This window comes from Neopsephotus bourkii, unplaced genomic scaffold, assembly GCF_033783945.1.
Source record: "Neopsephotus bourkii isolate Nb327-2 ecotype Australia unplaced genomic scaffold, CSIRO-AGI_Nbou_v1 NB_1615, whole genome shotgun sequence".
NCBI lineage: Eukaryota > Metazoa > Chordata > Aves > Psittaciformes > Psittacidae > Neopsephotus > Neopsephotus bourkii.
The window spans coordinates 7,462,279-7,484,750 of record NW_026902090.1 but is presented as its reverse complement, the minus strand read 5'-3'; the positions used below and the strand labels follow the sequence as shown (position 1 = coordinate 7,484,750).

The 22,472-nt window shown below is 40.5% G+C and overlaps 1 protein-coding gene across 1 annotated transcript in view; it reads right to left on the bottom strand.

The window, feature by feature from the left end:
• Positions 1-22,194, bottom strand: part of FHIP2A (FHF complex subunit HOOK interacting protein 2A) — a 31,832-nt gene extending 9,638 nt beyond the window's left edge. The window contains exons 1-12 of the mRNA XM_061372761.1: positions 21,958-22,194; positions 14,008-14,086; positions 11,901-12,070; positions 9,707-9,811; positions 9,239-9,361; positions 6,796-6,834; positions 4,863-5,156; positions 3,844-4,040; positions 2,610-2,724; positions 2,428-2,504; positions 1,995-2,187; positions 622-791 (exon numbers count right to left, since the gene is read on the bottom strand). Coding sequence (XP_061228745.1) covers positions 622-791; positions 1,995-2,187; positions 2,428-2,504; positions 2,610-2,724; positions 3,844-4,040; positions 4,863-5,156; positions 6,796-6,834; positions 9,239-9,361; positions 9,707-9,811; positions 11,901-12,070; positions 14,008-14,086; positions 21,958-22,002 — 1,607 coding nt within the window. The 5' untranslated portion in view covers positions 22,003-22,194. The remainder of the gene's footprint in view (positions 1-621; positions 792-1,994; positions 2,188-2,427; positions 2,505-2,609; positions 2,725-3,843; positions 4,041-4,862; positions 5,157-6,795; positions 6,835-9,238; positions 9,362-9,706; positions 9,812-11,900; positions 12,071-14,007; positions 14,087-21,957) is intronic.
• Between the last annotated feature and the right edge of the window lie 278 nt (positions 22,195-22,472).

Here is a 22,472-nt window from a genome sequence, read left to right as displayed (position 1 = left end):
CTGATCTGAACAACAGATTAAACATTTCTGACTTAAACAAAATCAGTGCATGAAATCACTTACACTCTTTAGCCACATGTTTTACATGTGAGAGACTTATACTTCAGGAAATCATTAATTATTTTAGATTACTCAGAAATATCTAAGTTAAGATGCCTAAACTGGTGGGTGCAACCAGTATTCCCCCCATCAGCAGAAAAGGAGTTACAAGAGTTATGTAGGGTATTTAAAAGCATTTTATGTAAAGTGTCCCAGAAAAGTTCTTCCATCAAAATGATTCCAGAACATAAATGTAAGCAAGACACCTAAGTGACTGACTTCAAGTAAAGTCTAATTGAAACCAATACAAACATACATAGGCTTAAGCTAGGTAGATGGATAAGTAAATTGCTATATGGAGACCTTTGAGAGCCTATTTGTCTGGAGAGTTCTTTTCTGTTAGTGTTCTAAAAACTTTCATAAGTTGCTGATACAATAATTTCTGCGTCATTTTATGGATATGGGTTAATACATGGAGCACTTGAAGTGCTGTCTACACTCACTTTTCATTCAATTACCACTGCTTTGCTCTAAGGATCCAAGTTACCTGTTGTGAAAACTTCCCTTAAAAAAGAAACTTACACTGCTCCTGCAATCTGTCCATTCTCTACCACGTCTTTATCTTCTTGACAGAAAGGCTTGTATTCTATATAGTTTCTTTCTTCTAAATTTCTCAGAACCAAATTATAAAGAATGTGCTCACTGGGTTTTTGCAAAAGGTACTCAAACATTCGTAAAGTCATTATGCTGATCTGCAACACAAAAAGTGACAATTCAGTAAACTGATGCACCGCTGCCTTACACGTTTTGCTGGTTTGTACATTCTAGAACACTGCAATTACTTCTTTATGTTACGGAAGGAAGCAAAAATCCAAAGAAAAATGAGGAAATTGTTATGCTGGATGTGGTATAAACATGGATGAATTCACACACATCTGAAAATCAGAATGTGGATGTACTTTTTTCCAGTAAAACAAAACCTGTCCTAAAATCTGCCAAAATAACAATACAAAGCACATCCAGAGAACTTATAACTTAACTTTTCATATTACAATCAAATCCATACTGGAAGACCATGATCACTGTGCCACTGAAATACAGAACAGGGCTTACAGTTAGTAATAAATATGCAGAATAAACCAAAGTCATAGTGGAATATTGTGATTAAAACTACAGGCTAGGATCTTTACATGGAGATATGTACGCTTTTAGAAGGAGACTGACTTTAAGCAATACAGAGACAGTTTTCAAAGAGAGCTTTGGAGTGCTTAGCTTGGCAAAGATCAACTCATTTATACACATAACTCGTTCTGACAGGGTGAGCAGGTAAGAATACTGAAAAACTGGTGAATGTGAAGGCACAGATCTGTATTTCAGGCAAGCTTGGCTTTTATTTGAAAAGTAGAGGATGAAGATTGCTCCATGTTAAAAATGAATCAAGCAGCTCCTGAGGAGGGATTTTACTGAAGTAAATGGCTTTAATAATGTTTACTGTGTGTAAAGTGCTTAAATATTGCATTATCTTTTAACTGGTGGTGTGTATATTCTGACCACACTTACTTTATATATAAAAGAAGTTTTTAAGTATAGCTTATGTGATGACAGGACAGAATTGACACAACATGGAAAACAGCAGCAATAAAACATAATCAAAATGCAATTACAGATACCAATTTTGCCCTATCTTATATGTGAGCAAGCCTAACTAGATATATACAGGGAACAAGCAGATTTAGCAAAGAATCTTTATTAAGGGGAACAATGTGCTAGCTGGAGGAAACAGCTTGGCTTTCATTTTCTAAAGGGAACCTGTAGGGCTGGCAGTCAGAACTCTTTTCCTTGTCAAAAGAAGTTTGCTGTCACAAATATAAGAAGTCCTCACAGTGGTGTTTTAATAGCCCCTACACAAGACAGAACCAGCTGGCAGACGTTCTGATACCATTACTACTTCTCACCTCGTCAGATATATGATCACAGTGCTCAATTAACCTGTGTCGCAACGGATGTCTGTTGATGTCTGTCAAAGTTTCTGGCTCTCTGTTTTCCCCAAGTATAAAATAAACTGTTTCCTGCAGCAGGACATCTGAAGTCACCTGACGAACAATGCGATGCAATAGTGCAGTTGATGTGAGGATTCCGATCTCTGACCTGTTTGAACAAAAAATTTCATGTCAGATATGTCAAGGCCAGGTTGGACAGGGCTTGGAGCAACCTGGTCTAGTGGAAGGTGTCCCTACCCATGGCAGGGGGTTGGAACTGGATAAGCTTTAAGGTATCTTCCAACCCAAACCATTCTGTGATTCTATTAATCTACGTAGTAGATTTCAGCTGAAAAAAATCAGCTTGATTCAGATCCTGTTCTGCTGCATCTTCCAGGATGCTACTCACGTTTGCATCAGCTGGGGTTCCATAACATCAATGAAAAATCGTTCCCGCACAGCTTTTGCCATAGCAACAGCAGCAGTCTGAAACAAAAGTACAAAATGCTATGTCTCAAACTCAAAAGCTCAGAAACAACTGGGACTACTTATTTGCTGAATGTATTTGTATCATCGGTAAACATTTCAAACCTTTTGTGCTTCTTTGATGAGTTGATCACAGTAGTCAAACCATGAAAGAAATGAAATCAACGCTCTTTTCCCTGGAAAAGCAGATGCATCTTCTTTGTGGCTATAGGAATCCAAACTAGAGAATGCAGGGAAAAATACTTATTTAGTCTACAAGTAACTGAAAAATCTTGGACTTCATTCTTATTGAACTTAACAGAATCGTTAATGATCTACTGCAATGAAGTGAACATTAAAATAGCTTGTCTGGCAGTCTACTAATCTGGCAGTGCTGTCTATCATGCAGTAGCACGCTAAAGGGTACATAGTACACACAGCAGCAGAACTGTGGTTACGTTATTTCTTGCATCAGAAGGAAAACTCTACACTTCGTCTGTTCTTACAGGAAACACAGACTACAGAAACTGAATCAATAAGTCCTTTAGTCAGAGAACCATAAAATTAAGGCAATTGCTCTTCCCTGCTCTCTAAGCAACCCCAAGCAAGTCCACCAAAAGCACACAGAGGATGCCTGAACACATCTCAATTTAAAGGCTCTAAGGAACAATAAATTCATCATTTTCTTTGGTAAAGTCCTGATAAAGCTCTGTGTTTTTTTTTTCTTTCTAACTTCAAACTCCAACCACCAGAAATTTTGGCTTGGTTTCCCAAATACCTACTTTTTGTCTCAGTACTAACAGATCACGAGCAACTCATAATAATGAAGGCAGAGTGGGGAAAAGGAATGTTTTGAGAATGTAACAAGCAAGCACAATTAGGATAACAGGCCTTTATCTTCTCCTTCATGATGATGAGTTATGCAGTAACACTTTCCTTCTTCTTTTTTACTGCAAATATTTTGCAACAATAGCCTGTTATCAAATACAACCTTCCTCCTGCAGCAGCTTACAGTGCTGTGCACAGTGAAAAGTTTGCTTAGTTTAACAATAGAGTTGTAAATTTACAATAGAGTTACAATACTCTGTACCTGATACTACACCTACACTACCACTAATGTAACCCAGTGGAAAAACTTGCCCCCTGAGGAATCTCTGCAAGGGACTGGCAGGTAAACCTGTCCCCGTGTTAGAATCATGTGTACACTGGACACCCAAAGTCATCCTGCTATGCTGCAGCTGGTATCTCAGCTCTGCTCTTGAGACTTTAGCATGTGGGGGTGAATATTTTATACAACTTATTTACCTATAGAAAATTAGTTTCAGGGAGGGGTGTGAAGTCACAAAAATCAATTTCTTACCCCCAGTTAATTGCCTCCACTGTCTCAATGTCTAAGGGATCCAGCGACTGAGGCAGGGCTTTGTAGAGGGTGGCCAGCCTGTCTGTCAACAGTTCACATAAACAAGTGCTTTGAGTCAGGCACTTGGCAGCTGCTGGTTCTGGCAGACTCACCAAAAGCATGAGGCCCTCACAGGCCTTTACTGCTATCCGGCCGTCCTGGCAGAAGGGCATGGAAGAATTAATCAGAGGGTGAATGAAGCTCACTTGAAATCAAGAAGCAAACATCCCCAAATAAACCCTCACCGCTCCCCAAGCAGTGAGTGAATGCATTTATTTTTGTTGCCTTTTCAGTCACTGAAACTTAGTTCCACAAAATAAAAGAATTTCACCTAAATCCATGTCAAATACTAAGAATGCAACTGCAACCATCAGGTTGACAGAACTAGTGCTGTAGGTCAGCTTAAGACCTATATTACACAAACAACACTGACATACAGCAGTAGACTTGGTCTCCTGCTCTCCATGCTGCTGTGGCAATTACAGGCTTACCCAACGCACCTCTAAGTTTCCTGAAGGAATCCGAGTATTATTTGAGGATGGAGCTGGGTAAGACATACATCAGTTTTCTTTAAAGAAATCAAACCTCTAGAAATAGCCCAGTGCCTTTATAAAAAATGTGTGTTAGGACAGTACAGTTCCAAGTAGTTCTTTAAGTCCTCTTTTGTGGTATATTTAACCTAACGATCCTCCTATGTAGCTTGTTTGTGAAACAGGCAGCATCCTATGCAAATTGCTCAAAACATGTATTACCATTAATAAACTTTAGTATTACTTTCTAAAAATAGTATTTTTACTTAGATCTGAATTGGCAAAGAAAACTGCTAATTTACAACTGCCTGAAAAACAAATCTTGTTTTACTTTTCATATTTAAAATACAGTGTGTGCATACATGTATACTCACGCCCCTGCCCACTTCACACAGCATCTGAACTACTTCATTTTACCACATTAAATGGAACAAACCCCAAACAACTCACAGGACTTTTAGTGAGGTTTAGTAGAGAATTCACTAAATTATAGTCTTGATTTGGACCAACAGTGGAAGACCCAGGTGATGATGCGACATTTAGTTCATCCAGACTGAAAGAGAGCTCATCTGCCTGTTGTGGGAGATCATATTCCTTCTCCATCTGCTCCAGACCAGCAGCACTGGGCATTTCTTCAGGCTGAATGGGCTGTCCCACGTCTGTTGTCGAAGAGTCTTGTCCTCTTATCATGTCTTCTGTGATTACATCTGCTGATCCTTTGGAAGCCATTCCTTTTAACTTATTCTGCAAAGCATTTGTTTGGAATTACACAGTTGAAATTACTGTTCATCCTGAAGCAGAACCTTACTAAAAGCAATTTTTTAACATCAGCATTTGAAACACTTCTCCACAAGGCTGGATACAGTAACCATGTAGAATATAGTGGGTTGTGGGTGCATGGGAGTTTTTAAATCTAAACCATTTCTCAATCTGCTTAAATTTCTCCTAAGGCCTGTACTATTCTGCTTCAGGGCTTAATATGCCATTTACAAAGAGACGGCATCTTTTTCTCTCCACCACTGAAGGCATATATTCATTTAATTTGATAGAAGCTTTTTCATTTACATTATGATTGCACCTTTAGACCTCAGCACATACTATAAAATATCCCTTTCTAGGTGAATTTATCTGATGTCTGAAACACTATTTCCAGTTGGAGTAATAGAATTAAACTAATTCTAAACTTCTTGAGATTTTATCTTCAACAGGAAAGGGAAATAAAGGTATTTTATCACTGCAGAGTACTCTCAAGTTGTGTTTCTTACGAAGAAAATGCTGAGTAGACTGAACTGAGAGAAAATACTGGAAGTTAACACTGGATTCTACAACAGATCACACACCCTTCCTGGAAGCTACAAAGCATCCCTACTTAGCCTGGAAGAAAGCAACCCATCTTCCCATAAATCTGTCTCCAGCCCATAAAAAGACATTTAAATTTGTGCTCTGTGATACCATGAAGAAACACACTGCAAGCAAGAATTCAGTGTCCTTCTGGCATAGGCACAGGTGAGTAATACTTTATTAGAACCATAAATTAGACTTCAGCACAAGACAATTTTTCAAGTGAGTACAGTAGTGAGATTATAAATCCAAATGGGTCCCCTTCTCTATGATAACACCAAAATAATTGCAAATATATCTCAAGCATTAATAATTTAAAAGAGTAACCATTTGGGGTTAATGGCGTTTAGTGCATACAAACCAGCAGGGACTAACTACATGCCAGTCTCAGGCAGCAAACTTGAGAGCTGCTCTGCATGCTTGCTGAATTGATGTGCATTCACTGTGGAGAATTTGCACTGAATGTTGTGATACACTCATATAACCAACTCCCTGGAGAGGCAACATGGTGGTAAAAGCAGCACACTGCATGCTATAAAATAAGTATGATTTTTGAGTACAGTAGAAAAACTACTCCTTCAACACATGCTTCTTTTTTTTTTTACAGTGTGAAACGCATAAGGCTGCAAAGCAATCCAAATGTGCCTGTGAACCAAGTCTGTCTATCCCTAAATCTTCTAGAGTCTTCCAGTATGCTCCCATATATTTTAGCAATACACAGGAATATCTGAATCACAATGATGAGCCTTGCACATAAAGCAAAACTAAAGGATGGAAATGCATTTATAAAATACTTATCTTACACTGGTCCATTACCTCATGTCTGGACTCTTCTGTCATTTGAAAGGCTTTAGTTTAGCTAAGGCATCAATGAGAACACCTAACACATGTAACTGTATAAATATCCCTCCATAGCTCATTACTTTTACATTGGCAGGTAACACAAAGCAGTCTGTACATTGGACAACACATAGGCAGAGTTTTTATGTGTATTTAAGCTTCCTATTGTCTAATCATGCAATTCTGCAGCTTAGCTGCTCACCTGCCTCTTGTAAAGGTGCAAAACAGGATCCTGAATGACCTAATAGAAAAGGTTACATAAAACATATATTCAATGCTTTCTAGACAAAGTACCCCTCTAACGGAATTCAACATCAACACAGAGCAAACAATATATAAACACATTTCTACATTTTCACATTTTCACGATATGCAACTATTAGAATTCCAACACCTGTGGCAGATGATGCAATGGATAAGTTCAAATAGATTTAAAAAGAATTCTGTGAAAAAAATCAAGTGATATCACAGCTAATGTGAATCTCCACTTAATTCATGGTGAGGAATATACAGCTGGCAATTTGTAGTGATGAAAGTAGAGGTGAATAGTGAAACTAGTGTTGATTTTATATGAAGGTAGGACCTTCTAACAAACCTTGTAACAGAACTTGTTTAAGGTCTCAAGAGCAGAAATTGAAGCACAGATAATCACAAAACAATCAGTTGAAAGGGGGATCTCATGTAAGGTATGATAAGATGGGGCAACTAAGGAATAAATAAATAAGGAAAACCATGAGGCAACAAGTTTAGCATAAAATGGCTGAGATAGAGGTGATAAATGTTCCTGTGTATGTTCTTTCTCTCTACACAGGAACAAGGAAAATTCAGTTTAAACAGAATTAGTATATGGATTTAAAAGGTTTAAAACCAGTTCCTATTTCCACAACAGAAGTAACTTGCCCAAGAGATACAGTTATGCCATACAGCTTTAAGTGATAAGAGTTGAAAGATTTTTCTAAATACAAACAGCATTCTGTCAGCAAACTATTTCTTATGGGATCATACAAAGGAAATCCTGGGTTTATACACATTCATTTTTTTATGTTCATAAAATACTGACAAAATAAATAAAATAAGAAACTGATTAAGCAAAGAAGGCAGCAAAACAGATACAAACAGACTGCTTTGCAGAGATGTATCTGCATTTCAGTTTCTAATTTTTGTGATTTTAGGGATAAATGCCACAGAGAATTCTGTATATTTACCCCTTCACACATTTGAAGGTTAGAAGTAGCTATCAAGTCACAACAGCACCTCTAAGAGGCGCAGACATGAACAGAATATTCTATTCTAATAAAGAACAATTCTGCACCCAAATACCTTATCCGGACACAACTGTCAGAAGTCACGAAGGCATACTCCTTAGCCTCTGACATTTAGAATAACGTTGTGAAGGAAACAGGAGCTCCAAGAAATATTCTTCAGTTTGCCTGAACTCTATAGCCAGCATTTTGTGGTACTAGAGATCTCTGAAATTTGGAATCATCTGGGTTTTCATGTCTGATTTTGGATGCTGTAATCTCGCTACTTTTGGGAAGAATGACAATGCCTGACAAAACACTTGTGCTTCTTACAATTGGGATTCTTAGGTTTGATTTCAAGGGCACAAATGGCATTAAAGGTAATCCTGGTTTGGACTTACTGCCTTATTCTGCATCTACTAGTTTGCTTCTGAGTGCTTCTAATGTTTAAACACTAACTTGTCAATCTTTACACCATTTCTACAGCTTGCACAACTACAGTGGACATGATGGCAATCAGGGTTGCATTTAATTAAGGTAAAAATAAACTCAAGATAGATTTTTACTACTGACTTGTGATATTCATATACTCAATGGAAAATAATGTATCTTTGCAGTTTAGCTGCCTCTATTAGTACAGATCTTGTTTGCAGAAAGCCTGAAAATATTTGTGGAGGACACTACATCCATCTTTTCACCTACATATCATATGCTTAATAGATACCGTGTCACTACAGCAAACATGAAAGTGGGAGCAGGAGGTATTCCTAAACAGACTTTTATAAATTAAACTTTTATATGCTCCTTCTAAATGTGAACAGAAAGCCAGCCTAGAAATTCTTTCTCCTCCCACTCTGATTTCATCCATGCCACATGTTAAGTTTGAAAATGGAGTAAAGATATTTGGCTTTCTTACAGATAGAAAATAATGTCATATTGGAGATCGTGAGCTGGCACTGCAGCTAGACCATATGTGCCACTATCAAATAAGGGCCCGATCCTGCAGAACACTTAGCAACTTGCAAGGTGTCAATGCCCCATGCAATCTGTTCTTTAGTCTTCATTGGGCTGAAGACAAAGCAACATCTGCAATCCACTGTCTTCCTCACACAGTGATCTACATTATAATCCATGCTCCTACTCTACAGATACTTTCACTACAAAGGGTAAGGACCTCAGGCAGGTGTATTTGTAAGCCTTGAATGAAATTCTAGTAAAAATAATTGGATGTATCAAGACTCTGGAAGTAAAAACAAACAAACAAACTTCTAATATCACAGGAAAAAAACTGCAGAGTGAATAAAAACAAATCTAAGAAGCACAATTTGATACCTTCACTTCTCCATTAGATTTTGTCTGTGACACAGTAAATACACCTAGAAACTTTTGATTTGGTTTACTCGCCTCAAGGAAGAAGTTGACCAGGTATGGATCCTGTTTCAGCTTTGCACATACTATACAGAGAAACTGAATTTCTTCATTTTCTGTTGGTGTTGCCAGAACTTCACCACACAGCCTGATTAATTTCTGTCACATAAAGAAAAGCGAACATTAAGACAGAGGAAATTATAGCTTTTTCTAGGAATGATGGACTGAGTTATTTTTCTATACACATACTACAGTGATGTAGGATTATTGACTTAAACATTTGCTTTAGGTTTAGATGGCTGTGAACAAGACTTCTTTATTACTTTTGACTTGCATTGCAGTTGCAGTTCAAGGCTCCAATCATCAATACATTAAACTGATATTGCACTTGAGCAGTTTCTTTAACTCACTTGACAGTGGATGTATTAAAGAGCTCATTAGCTACAGCAGAATAAGAGAAACTTGTCATGCTGCAACGTAGCCTACTTCAAATTTGAACAGTACCTGCACTGGCCTGTGCACGTTTATGTGGGGAAGAAGAGGTTGCCGTATTCTTCCAAGAAGTTTTGTGTAAAAAGCCAAAACTTGCTGTTTCATTCCTGGAGGACACTGAAAGAAACCAGATGAGCAATAACAACAATGTAACAACCATGGAGAGAAACAAGATGCAAATTTGTCACTCAAAATGGCTAATGAAACAGCAATAATTCATCCCAAAGCATTTTTAAAATACCATCATCTGTTAGCACGTTCCTTTTATCGACATTAACAGAACAACAAAAAATGTTGCATTTCATTACTGTTTCCCTTTTCAACTTATTCATAATTTCAGTTAATTGCTGCAGTGCAGCCTCCTACCAATCTTTACATGAAATATTCCCTACCAATACAACGATAAGGGGAAATTAATTGGCTACGTGTCAGCTGTCTAATTTTACAGTACTGTGCTGCAAACCCCAGCAATTCAGTGAGTCAGTATGTACAAATAAATGATGATAAACACCTTAATGTCTACAAAATGTATTTTGAATTTATGAGCAATTAACCTTACACAGATAAAAGTGTTTACAAACAGATGTTCCAGGACAAGAGAAAGCTGTTGTTTTCCCTGATATTCAGCAGAATGCAAATCACAAGTATCCGTGGAACATCCAGACCCTTGTTCTACTGTCCCTCATACACCACGTCATGAGTGTACTTTCACGTCTCCATGACATCTGATGGCTCGTGGTCCTTTGTTTCTAGCTAAATACCCCCTGACTCTGGGTCTTACCATGTCATTAATTGCTGTTATTTCACAGGTTAATTTTAACCCACATAATTTCTCTTACCAGATTGACTGGGAATAGAGCATGAGTGGCAACAGACAGGAGGACAACTGCCTAATCTGGTTCTCCTCCCAAAGTACTTATCCCTCAATTATTAATCCAAATTTATCACTGAGTTATCAAGCAATCCATTGAAAATGGACTGTCAGGGTGCATCTACAACAATGTAGTAAGTCTAAGCGATTGCTGTGAAAGGATATTACTCTTTTTGCAACAGATCTTTGCAACATCTTGCAAGCACTGAACTGTGTGTTTACTTCAGATGTATCAACTCACAAGTGGCAAGCATAAAGACAGGCTGCAGAAGAATTGCTTGTACAGGCGTATTTGCGTGAGTGCAAAATGACTTCTCTCAGCTCTTAGAAACATACTACTAATTACCCACTTCACATATGTCACCATTTCATCTCGATTTCTTGACAAAATTTATAGATTACTGAACGAGCTGTATTTCTGAGCAAGTCTTTTCAATACATCTTAAGTCTGATTGTAGGGCAGCTGATGTAGGAACAGCTCTGGTCCTTGCAGAGCAAGGAACATTCCAGGCTCAGCCAGCCAGTACCCTACATGTCCACATATGTAAAATCTAGTAGATTAAGAACCTATGACAACGTGTAAATGACTGACGATGAAACCATGGAGAGCTCCAGTTATCCTTGGATCAGGGTACACCACGCTTTCCTAACTGCATCTGCATCATGATACACTTCTAGCACAAGGGCTGCTAAGTTAATTCATTCCATGATCCATCCAACCCCATGCATTTCAGCTCATTAAGTCTGCCAGGAAAGACAGCAACAAGAATGCACCAAACCCATGACACTAATTTCACATGTGCCACAAAGCAGACATGAGAAGAACCAAACAACACTGCCAAGGGCTGCATTCATACCAAAGAATTGGATGTGAAAGCTGTCTGGGAATCAGCTTAAATTACTGCTTTCTGACATGGAAGTCTTTCTGAGCAATAACTTATCACATTCCAAAAAATGAAACAAAGTCTGTATTTAATACAATGCTTTTCACCCAAGAATTTCCCAGCACTTAACAAAGGACAGAGAGGGAAAATACGCTGTTGTAGAGCCAGAAAAATACTAGACTGAACAAATATGCTTGTCCTACTTCTAGCTTCACAGTCAATATTATGAGTGGTGAGTAACAAATCTCAGAGTTCTGCCTTGGTCAGCATTTCTTTCGTTGGCTCACTTTGATCATACTTGTAAAAGACAGTTATTCATAATATGTTGGTAACACAAGCAACTATTTGCTATAGTTCAGTGTCCCACACTACCACCTACTGTAGAACTTCAGTCTCTATCACAATTAGGAGCTCATACAAAAAATAAAGTGCTCTGCTGAGAAATACATACATCAGCTTTTCCTAATGTGTAGAGTGTTTCCAAAATCTTGTGATGTAGCAAATATTCCATACATGGTCCTGTTTCACCTGATTCCCTCTCGTTTTCTTCTTGAACTAGAATATCCAACATCTGCTCCAAGTGAGAAGGAATGTTGGTATCAGTCACAGGAGCTTTGTCATCTAAACAGGAGAGATGTGCAATTAAGAATGATTAAACTATTGTCCTCACTTTTCTCAAGTTCAATTCCAAATGTAAGATTTAAAAACATGACCACTCATTAAAGAATCTTCTATAGAATATGCAAGTTTTTTAACGTGTCTTACATTGAAGTTTCAGAACCATATCAGGAAATGTAAACTGGAACACTTATTAGGCAGATATCTAACCTTGCAATGGGGAGAAGCTGAAATGCCGAATTTCAAAACATGCATTAATTAAACAGTCAAACAGGAAAACTTTCATAGGCAGAAACCAAACTTTAGGGAGGGAAAGGTTCTACTCTCAATCTTCTGGTTAATACCCACCCTTGCCTTGGTAACTTCCTCTCTGCCTCTTCACATAGTATTCAGAAATCTATAAACAGCCTTTAACACCAGATAATTTGCAACTGACCACTTCCTTTACAAACTATGTAATTAAATAAATGGTTTTTCTAATGATAACAACAAAGAAAACCCAAACTCTATGCTATTTATTCTTTACTTTTAAAATTGTCTTTTATACTTTCTGCATTAAAGCAGCATTCTGTCAAACTTTATGAAGGAGTGGGTATGACTGATATTATCATGGTAAAGTCATGAAACTGCTGTGGATTTACGCTCCTGGGAGTGGGAGCTGGCACTAACATGTTGCAAAGCACACGCATCCATGGAGATTTTCCTATGTATTTTTTTCAGCTCAGTTTTACTTGAACAACTACCCCATGAGGGAAATGGTTACTACTTCTTATGCAATAACCTGAAAATAACTGCCACTTGCATGCACATGGCAACAAGATCACAAAGGAAAACAGCCGTGTCAGTGTGATTGTGATCTCTACCACAACTTCCAGTTAGCCTATTTTGCTTGAATGTCCTAGGCATAATTCTGCTCCCATTGCAGAGGACAAAAATATATCCACTGAATGGCAACTTGTTTTCACAAGACTTCTGAAAGTGTGGGAGAGAGAGGTTAGCTTTTATTTCGCACTATGTAATCACAAGTATCAGTTTTCCCTTACCATCCTGCCATTTCTACCTTAGGGGACATCACATAGTGTTCCGAAAGATGGGTATTTACAACCAAGGGTCGAGTTTCAGGTTCTAAGAGTAAATACTGACATAAACAAGATCACCAGTCCCACAAACAGTCCCACAAATGCAGATTCAATAGCTACTCTAGCAGAAATACAGAACTAATAAGCCTGAGGAAAGCATGGTAACATTCACCTTAATAGTGTAATAACTAGAACCAAACATTTAACATTTAAATGTTGCATACTGTTGCAGGAAATCAGGGCAAAGTTTAAGATAAAGCATCTACAGCCATATTTCATCTCAATACCCACTGGGTTTTTTAAGAGCAGAATAAGATCTGGGTAAGTTTTAACAGAATGTATTTTAAATCTGCTCACAATTTCACTTTTCAGAGCTGTGTTATCAAAATACCTTTCACAAAGAAAAGACACTGAAGAAAAAAGACCTAATACTGAGCACTCAGAATTTATGTCTTCTAAAATCTATGACCACAAAATCACTTTTGTTAAAATCTTGGGAAAAAAAAAAAGAAAAAGAAAATCCCTGATGCAGAACAATAAAAAGGTTAACAGCAGGGACTACATTTCTGTAGTTGTCTGTTCAGATTAAACAGAATATATGAAGACAGAAATTGGATCAGGCGTGGAAAGGTACAATTCTCTACATGGTACTCAGGAAAGAAGACCTTCCCTCTATCATTTTTCATGCCTCGTTTTTAAGGCATGAATGGAGGTACGCAATATTTTTAATTACTAGCTGTTGTTGGCATTTTGATAAAAGACATGCCTCATTTTAGTATCACTTAATCTTTTCAACGACACAGAAATCGGGAATTATATGTTTTCCCAATAAAGAGACAAAACCAGAATGTTTTCTTTTACCTGATGTCTCTATGTAGTAATGGGTGATTGCTTTCCAGTGGTAAACAAAATCCTCTTGTAATGGAAGGGAAGGTGCGAGCTATGGGGGAAAAAAAGAACAAACAACAAACAAAAACCAGTAAGGAATGAAATAAACATACATCCTCAGAGATTAAATTGAATTTTATCTTATACTTGGAAGCAAACTGCTGCAGACTAGTGCTATAACTTTTACTCTCTGCTCTTCTGCCTTTAACAAGGATTATATACATTATTCATGGCATGAGCCCCATGTCATAGTGCCTAGCTTGTGAACATCAGTAATAATCTGTGATGTCTTAAGACTGGACAATCTATTTGAAGCAACAAAAGCAATTACTCATGCAGTAAAACAACACTAGAAATGTAGGTGTGAATTGTTTACATCGCAGAGTTTTGTCCTGTAAGGAAAAAAATCATGTTCTTTTACATTTGTTTTTGATGCCATCTTCCTTTTCTGTATGCTCTGTTCTCCTCTCTCCCTGTGCTCCCTTAAAAACACCAATTAGCTGCTTCATAGAGTTTTGACATGCTTTTTTTCCCTGTTAACCACAACTATTTACCAGGCCCATCCCCAGAGCTTGTGTTTTTTTTTTAACAAATACGTTTCTTATTTATTCTGACAGAAAAGGAAGTTTCTTCTTTTCCAGATGAATTTGGAATGGCCAGTTGGGTGTGACTGGCATCCAAGAATAACACAAAACATGGCCTCCCACCCAGTCAGCATCAGTACTGCTCCTTCCTTACCAAGCTTGAGAACTGGGTGCCCTGCGGCTCATTATGCCCCAGGCACTAACAACTACTACACCACGACCATGATCATCTAAGCACTCTGCTCTCCAAAGCTGAGGCAAACAGTGAATTTGCGACCACAATATAAAATGTTCAGAGCGGGTAAAATCAGGAATCCTGGAGGGAAAACCCACCCCACGCTACAGATCATGTGAGGGTCTGTTGTTATTGAGGCTTAACCCTACTTGCTTGAGGCTTATTTTTTACCATCAAGTAATTTTTTCATAGGTAATCCTAACATAAAGGATTATCATTTGACATGATGGCAACAATGAGACTTATGGGCAAGCGGAAAGAATCCCATGCATAAGTTGGTGTGTCCATTCTAGAAGGATAAGGAGTTGAACCAGCCTGACAAGCAATGGAGTTCAGTCCTTCACAGAGTGGCTGAGGTTGGAAGGGAGCTCTAGAGGTCATCTTGGTCAACCCCCTGTTGAAGCAGCCTCACCTAGAACCAGTTGCTCAGGACCATGCCCAGACAGCTTCTGAATATCTCAACAAATTGAGATCCCACAAGCTCTCTGGGAACCTGTCCAGAGCTCGGTCAGCCTCATCGTTGAAAAAGTTACCCCCAGAAGCTACAGATACCACACTTGAGATTAATAACTACAAATTCCTCTAGTGTCCTCCTCATAGTGCCTAAAAAGTACTGAGCTGCCTTAGTTCTCGGACAAACAGAAGCAGGGGGCTCAGGCATCTGTATACTCTTCACTGGGTAGTGCTGTATTTTGGAAGTTTTCCATATCAGTCTTTTCCTTAAATTGAGTAACACTTAAATTTATCTTGGTGAAGTCGTAAAGCCCAGTATAGGAACAGCAAGCCCTGCCAAGATAAGAAAGCAGAATGCTAATTGTTAATGACCTTTTGCACACAGGACTTTGAAACGCAAGACTTTAAAGAAGCAGTGGTGCTTGGTAACTAAACTACATCTGCATCCTGTGTGGGAATGTGCCCTTACAAACGGTAACAAGGAGATCAAATGGACATTGCTTATCCATTCCCTGACAGTTTGTGCACTCACTGCATCTTCCATACTTCCACAGCTGGGCACTGAAACCACCAATTTAGAGCACCTAGCTACCACAGAGTATGCATCAGGATACCACACACTGCACAAAACTAGTCTGTTTTACTATAGAGTTTACAAAGTTATTGAAATTCACAAGCATAACTCAACAAACTGAAGACTATGATATTTTGTGCCATGCTTCGTATGTCACACTGCTGTAGATGAGTATTGCAAGCAATGTAAGGATCATTTTGCAGATTTCTGTAATAAAACTACACCAAAAACTACACTCTGGCTAATGAATAGCACAGAAGCCACTTTTGAGGAATACCATGGCTTTCAGACAACTCTAGTTCCAAAGTAACACATGATAGATAACATTAAAGATTTATCCTTGACTGATGTGATTTTCCTCTCCACTTCGTCTAGCCTCATCTGCCTCAAAATGGAATTTAGTGGCTCTGAGCAGTGCCAGGAAAAGGATTTCACTTCTCAGCACTGTCAATAATTTATCCACTGCAGGAGAGAACAGTGGATACAGACAATCTCCCTCCCAACAAATGCCTCCGGGGACTCCTCTCAGGCTTGAAAACCTAATTCAGGGACAGGTCTTGCCCTCTTTAATTAAAACACTCAGTTTTTCCACAGGGTCTTCTCCGATTGAGGACTTCAAGACAGATATTAGAGACACCATTAGCATGTGTGTGCATGTGTACCTGCATGCCTATTGGGAATATATGATTTGCAATGTATGATATATTGGCAATATATGATATATATTGCCACCAATTGGACCTGGTGATACGGAGCTGTGCTTGCATTGGGCTACCAGACTTAGCGACTCCTACCAATGTAGAAAAACATTGTTTTCTTTACTTTTTAGCTGTTTACTTTCTTTACTTGTTCAGCTAAAATAACCTTCACCCTCAAATTCCTCTTCCCACTGCAGACGGACCTAGTATAAATCTGCTTTTTACAGCACAGCTATTCCAGGTAATATGTAACAAATATAACAGCAGCAATGCTATGTATTATTCTGACAGAAGTGTTTTACTGACAAAAAATGAACCCACCCTCCCCCGATCCTCTTGAATTAGTAATTCAAACACAAAATCAGGGTAAAGGCCAAGACTAAGATAGGAGCTTATAGACAAAGCCCAGCACTGGAAAGCGTTAGAAAAATGTAAGTGTAAACACTTAGTTGACGTGCTTTAACCCTACTAGGGCAGGTAATTCTAGGATGAAGCTGTAGTTTCTATTTTAGGATGAATTATTAGTTACCAGCTGAGATGAAATACATCTTACAGCTGCCAATCTGAAGAATCACTCTTTTGTAAAAGTATACATGCCTTTCTAAGGATTCTGAAGCAAAACAAAATCCACTGCTGAGGCTATTGATTCCTGCTATTTGTCTGATTTGAAGGAACTACCTTAAAAGTGCAGTTATTTCTCAATTTTATTAATCAATTTTGATGTAATTACATACATTACCTGGTCTAGCAGAAGGTGTCCCTGCCTCTAGCAGGGGGCTGGAACTATATGATCTTTAAGGTCCCTTCCAACCCAAACCATTCTGTGATTCCCTTAATTCTGTATTCTTACTAATTCTGACCTATCAATTCCTCATCTCAAAGTGAAGTTCTCCTCCTCAGGGGAAAAAAACTTAAGATCTTAAAGATGGAAGTGTAGGTGTTGTATATCAAATAGACAAACCTCACTGAACACTACTGAAAACCAGCCCATTTGAGCAGACACTGATTAGCTCTTCCATCTGGTCCCCAAATCTAGCAGTTGAGCTTCCTGGGAGTGAACGAGTGTGTGTTTTCATTTAGAAGCTAAACTTAACACATGCTGCCTTATCATGCTGGTGACAATACATTATTAATGATCAAACCCCACTCCTTCCAGGAGAAGTGCTGTTCTCAGGAGAACTACAGCTCTTTGACCAGGACTATAGTCTGCTTGTTATAAAATCTGTCCAAAATACAATTGCACATCGTTTTCAAAAGTATACAAAATTTGTGTTTTAGGCAGGGAAAAAAATAACATCAAGAGCAAGGAAACCTATACATATTTAGTGCCTAACAGCAATTCTTTTGTGCATGTAAAAATCATTGTCATACGCTCCATGTATGCTTTTCAGAAGTGCAACCCAATACCGAAAAGAATGGAAACAACGGAAGCTGCTGATATCCCTTAGTATCTTTTGGCCAAGTAAAGAAAACGCTGTGTAAAAGAATAACAGGTACTGCCTGGTCAGATGCCAGAGGGAAAATGAAAGCAGAAACTGGGTCAAAGAGAAGTCAAGGGGAAGTGCATTCACAATCCCCTAACTGAAACAAGGAAACTACAGTAGTCACTTGATCTTACTGCTTTACTAGCATGACTGTCTACCCTGATGGAAAATCTGAAAAAGGACTAACGCTTGAAGGTTTACTTTATTTCTTCAGTTGATGAATGCACAGAGCTTATAATGATCACTGCTTTTGCATATAAAATTAAGAATGTACACCCTTGCGAGCCATGCATTAGATTCTTTCATCAGAATTTGTTAAAACAATCGGTAATGTGAGGTCATTACATCAAATAAAGTGGGTTCAAAAAGAAGCATTGTTCTGAGTAGTTATGCAGTTAATGATTTTGGAGCTGTACCTGTAGCAAGTGACTCACCTTCTTACAGTTTTGCCTCAAAATATGGACAGAAAATATGCTACTAAAAAGCATATTAAAGTGCCAGTGTAAGAGACACAGTGAAATAACAGGTTGGTAGACAGTGGTCCCAAAAATGTGCAGCAGGCACTAAAATCTAAATTCATTCCCCAGTCCCAAGAGTGTTACAATCTTGTTTGACAGCAAATTGCAAAGTTTGAAGCAACCAAAATCACTTTTCCTGGTCAAGGCACACAGCATAAAACCATCTTTCTGAGCTGACTGTTAAGACAAAACATCTCCTGAAAGCCCAAATCAGAGACAAAAGTCCTTTGAACACTGAGTGACCGCTCTACAGACCAGCTATTTTGTCTAGGGAAACATGAGTGAAGAGTACAAGATAAGAGAAATAGTAAGTCTAACTTTGTGCTTTGTTAGTGTACTACATTTTGTATGTTGCGGACAACATAGCACTCTGAAATACATCTGGGACAAAAGTATACTAGAAATGCATAGCAAAGAGAAAACATCTTGGGGACAAGCCATATATAAACTGTCACAGATTCATTAATATTAACCCCACACAGCAACAACGTTTCTATTCTGTTCTGCCCTGAAGTAAGGTAACAGAACAAAGACAGCAGTTCCCTCCACCATTCTCACCCTACCCACATTAAGGATGCCTCTGTCAGGACAGTACCTGACAGAGTGCTTGCTCATCTGGATGCTGCAGAGAATTCCCGAAAGGGTAAAAGTATGTGAAATACTGACAGAACTGACACAGGAAAAGAGGTGGCAAAAATTAGGATTCAGTTGTAGTGAAAATGGGAATATGATATCACACTCTTGGGCATTTTAGGCAGAAAAGGCTGAAAGTTTTGAGCTACTCAAGGTAAGAAAACTCTTACTGAAAAGCAAATGGTCCTTTATGTTTGCTTCATTATAGTCCTGTCATGAAGGCAGTCAAAGAGCGGCACACTCACAGCAAGTGAAAGGCAAATACTCCTCTGTGTATTACTGTCAACCTTTGGAACTCCTCGTCATAGTTCAGTGAGACGGCATATTGAGGGTAAGATAACAAAGATTATTTAGTAAGATAGGAATACTTATCTGAATACATCTCTCTGAAGTCTGCAGGCCTGTGGGCCCTGAGGCAGGATAGGAGCATTACATAATTGATGTGTAGGAGAAACGACAGGAAAGAAAGTCTACCCTAACCATTCTAAGTAGTCCTACCAATGAAAGCTAAGACTAGGCACTCCAAGGGTATTTAAATGCCCAGCTCAGCTCAAAACTCTTCAACTGCAAATGAATTCCTCCCAGAAGCAGGCACCCAAAACCTAGGAGAATTTATATCTTAGTTACCAGTTCTGGTGCTGATATTCAAGGCTGAAACAGAGTCCACACGAGGCTGCACAAGCTACACTTGCTCTGCAGCTGTAATAGCAAGTAAAAATGATGGTCTGAATTCTCTAGGTTCTGAGAACAGCAGGCAGCATCAGGCTGAGCTTATCTAATATTTAGGATTTACACCAGTTTTCATTTTCAGAGTAGCGAAGTTAAGTAGCCCACATACTTTTTATGAGATAATAAAACAATGCTTTAAAGTCATGTACAGCCCCAAAACTGTTTAAAAGTTTGTCATTTCTGGCTTTGAATTAGTGGGTCAAACTTCCTAGGTGAAATAAGACAAATTCTTAATACCGTTTTGCTTTTGGGATTCCATGATTTACTCCTAGCATGTGGCAGTTGGTGTTTCACAACCCTGTAAATGCAATGTAGTGCAGTACTTATCAGCAGGAGCTCCCTCACAGTGGTGTTAGCAGGGTAAAGGACACCAGAGTCAAGCAAGGACACAGAGCATGTTGTTTCGTAGCAGGTCACTTGCCAAATGATGTTCTCCATCTGTGTCTGTTTTTCTTGGGGGTGGGGAGGTGTTGAGTTTTTTTTTATTAAAAAAAGATCATCTAGTCCCTACCATCTCCATTCTTCCCCTTTTCCATTCAACTCCTTCATGTTTCCTAGGTTTCTTTATGGATCTCATATAAATGCAGAACTTTTTTGTACACATCAATAATGTAAATGTTCTTCCAGAAATGACTTTGATTAGGTATCTTGAATTGGTGGGCCTGAAAGAGTAACTTCTTTTCCATGCTTACTCATACAAATTGTGGCACAGCTCACAAGACTAACAAGGTTTCTTTAGTCAGGGAGGCACTAATTTCTGGTTTTCCTCCAATGAAAGCACTGCCTATTGAAGGCATTCATATGTGGTCACAGAGAATTTTCAGGCCATTTCATCGTTATTTCAAGCATTTCTTTCCAATTGCCACTCCACCACTAAAAGAGCAAAGTAGGAACCCGCAATTAATTATTGTAAGCCTAACTTTTAAACCTGAATAGTCCTGCTAAAGGCCCCAAAATTACATGCACACACATAATGCATATGCTCAAGTATATGCAGCATCAAGGGGTACAATGATGCACAAACGGTGTTCCTTTCTCAACCATTTGAATCATTTTCCATCAACACTTTCCACCTTCACTGCCAGCAGTATTTCACTGCCAGTTTGTAGCACCCAAAGATGCACCTCTTCAACCTCAGCCTCCTGGATGTGTTAGCTTAAAGAGAAAGATGCTGGAAGCCACAGATATTACCACCAGGACCTCACCTAACGGAAAAACAAACAAAATCAACCCGTGCGGACACAAAACGAGTCCTGAGAAGCAAGCAGCTGAACGGGGCCTACAGAAATGGCAGCTTCGGAGACAGGCCCCGCTGCTCCCCTCTCCCCAGCGCCGCGATGGGCACCGGTGTGTGTGTTTACACGGTGAAATCGAACCGCCCGTACACAACCGCAGATCCCCTCGCCCTCCTTTCCCTCCACACCCAGTTAAAAACCAGAAACCAAGGCTGAAAACATCGGTTTGGAAGTGACCACATCACACAAAAGCACCGGACACGGCGACTATTGTCTGCCGGCCACAACAACAAGGGAATCCGGAGAAGTTTCCTGAATTCAACTTCACCCTCGTTTCGCTGAAAGCGGCCAGGGCGAGGGCAGCGGGGCCTACGGGCAAGGCACGTTACCGGCGCTGACAGCCCGGGGGCTCATGATGCCCGAGGGGGCTGTGCCGGGGTGGCAGCGCTCCGGGAAGCGCCTGGTCCCTCCGCTCCCTTCATCTCCGGCCCTCGGCAGCCCGGGCCGGCTGTAGCCGGCGCTGGGGCAGCTTCGCCGCGGCCCGCCCGCCGTCCTCCTCCCAGCCCCGCGGCACGGGCGAGCCGGGCTCGGCGGTGCCGCGGCTGCCGGCGGGTACGTGGGCTCGGTGGGGCCCCTCGCCGGCAGCAGGCCTCGGGGGAGGCGGCAGGGAAGGGACGCCGCGCTGAGAGAGCGAGCCGAGCCCCCCAGCTCCGCCCGCTCGCCGCCTAGGCCCCACTTGCATCCCCGGCGCGGAGTGGCTCGGCCCGCCGGCGGCCTTACCGCCTCCACGGCGTGCTGCAGGATGGAGGTGAACTTGGAGAACATCCTGTCCCGCGACTGCAGCAGCCGCTGCCGGGACGACCGCGAGAGCTCCTCGATCCGCCGCCGCCGCCGCTCCAGGGTGAGGGCTGCATACGGGGGCCTGGCCGCGGGGATCAGGAGGGAGGGCGGCCGCCGGCTCTTGCCTCTCGCTTCCCGGCGGACACCGTGGCACTGACACCGCCGGGCTGCGGCGCCGGCTGCCGATGCTCCGGGTGTTCGCCCCAGCGCGGCCTGCAGGGGCCGCCACCCCTCTCACGCTGACAGCCGCGCCGCAGAGGGGCCCTGCCGGGCGGCCCGGTTTGGACCAACCGAGCCCGCCCCGTTCTCCCCTGCTCCGGCTGGGCTGTCCTGGCCCGGAGCCCGCGGGCCTGAGCAGCCGAGAGCACCGAGCTGTGCCCGGGCCTGGCCTCGTCGCTCGAACCGGGCCGATTGTGCCGGGGTGCGGCCAGCGCGGGACGCTGCTGGGGTGGGAG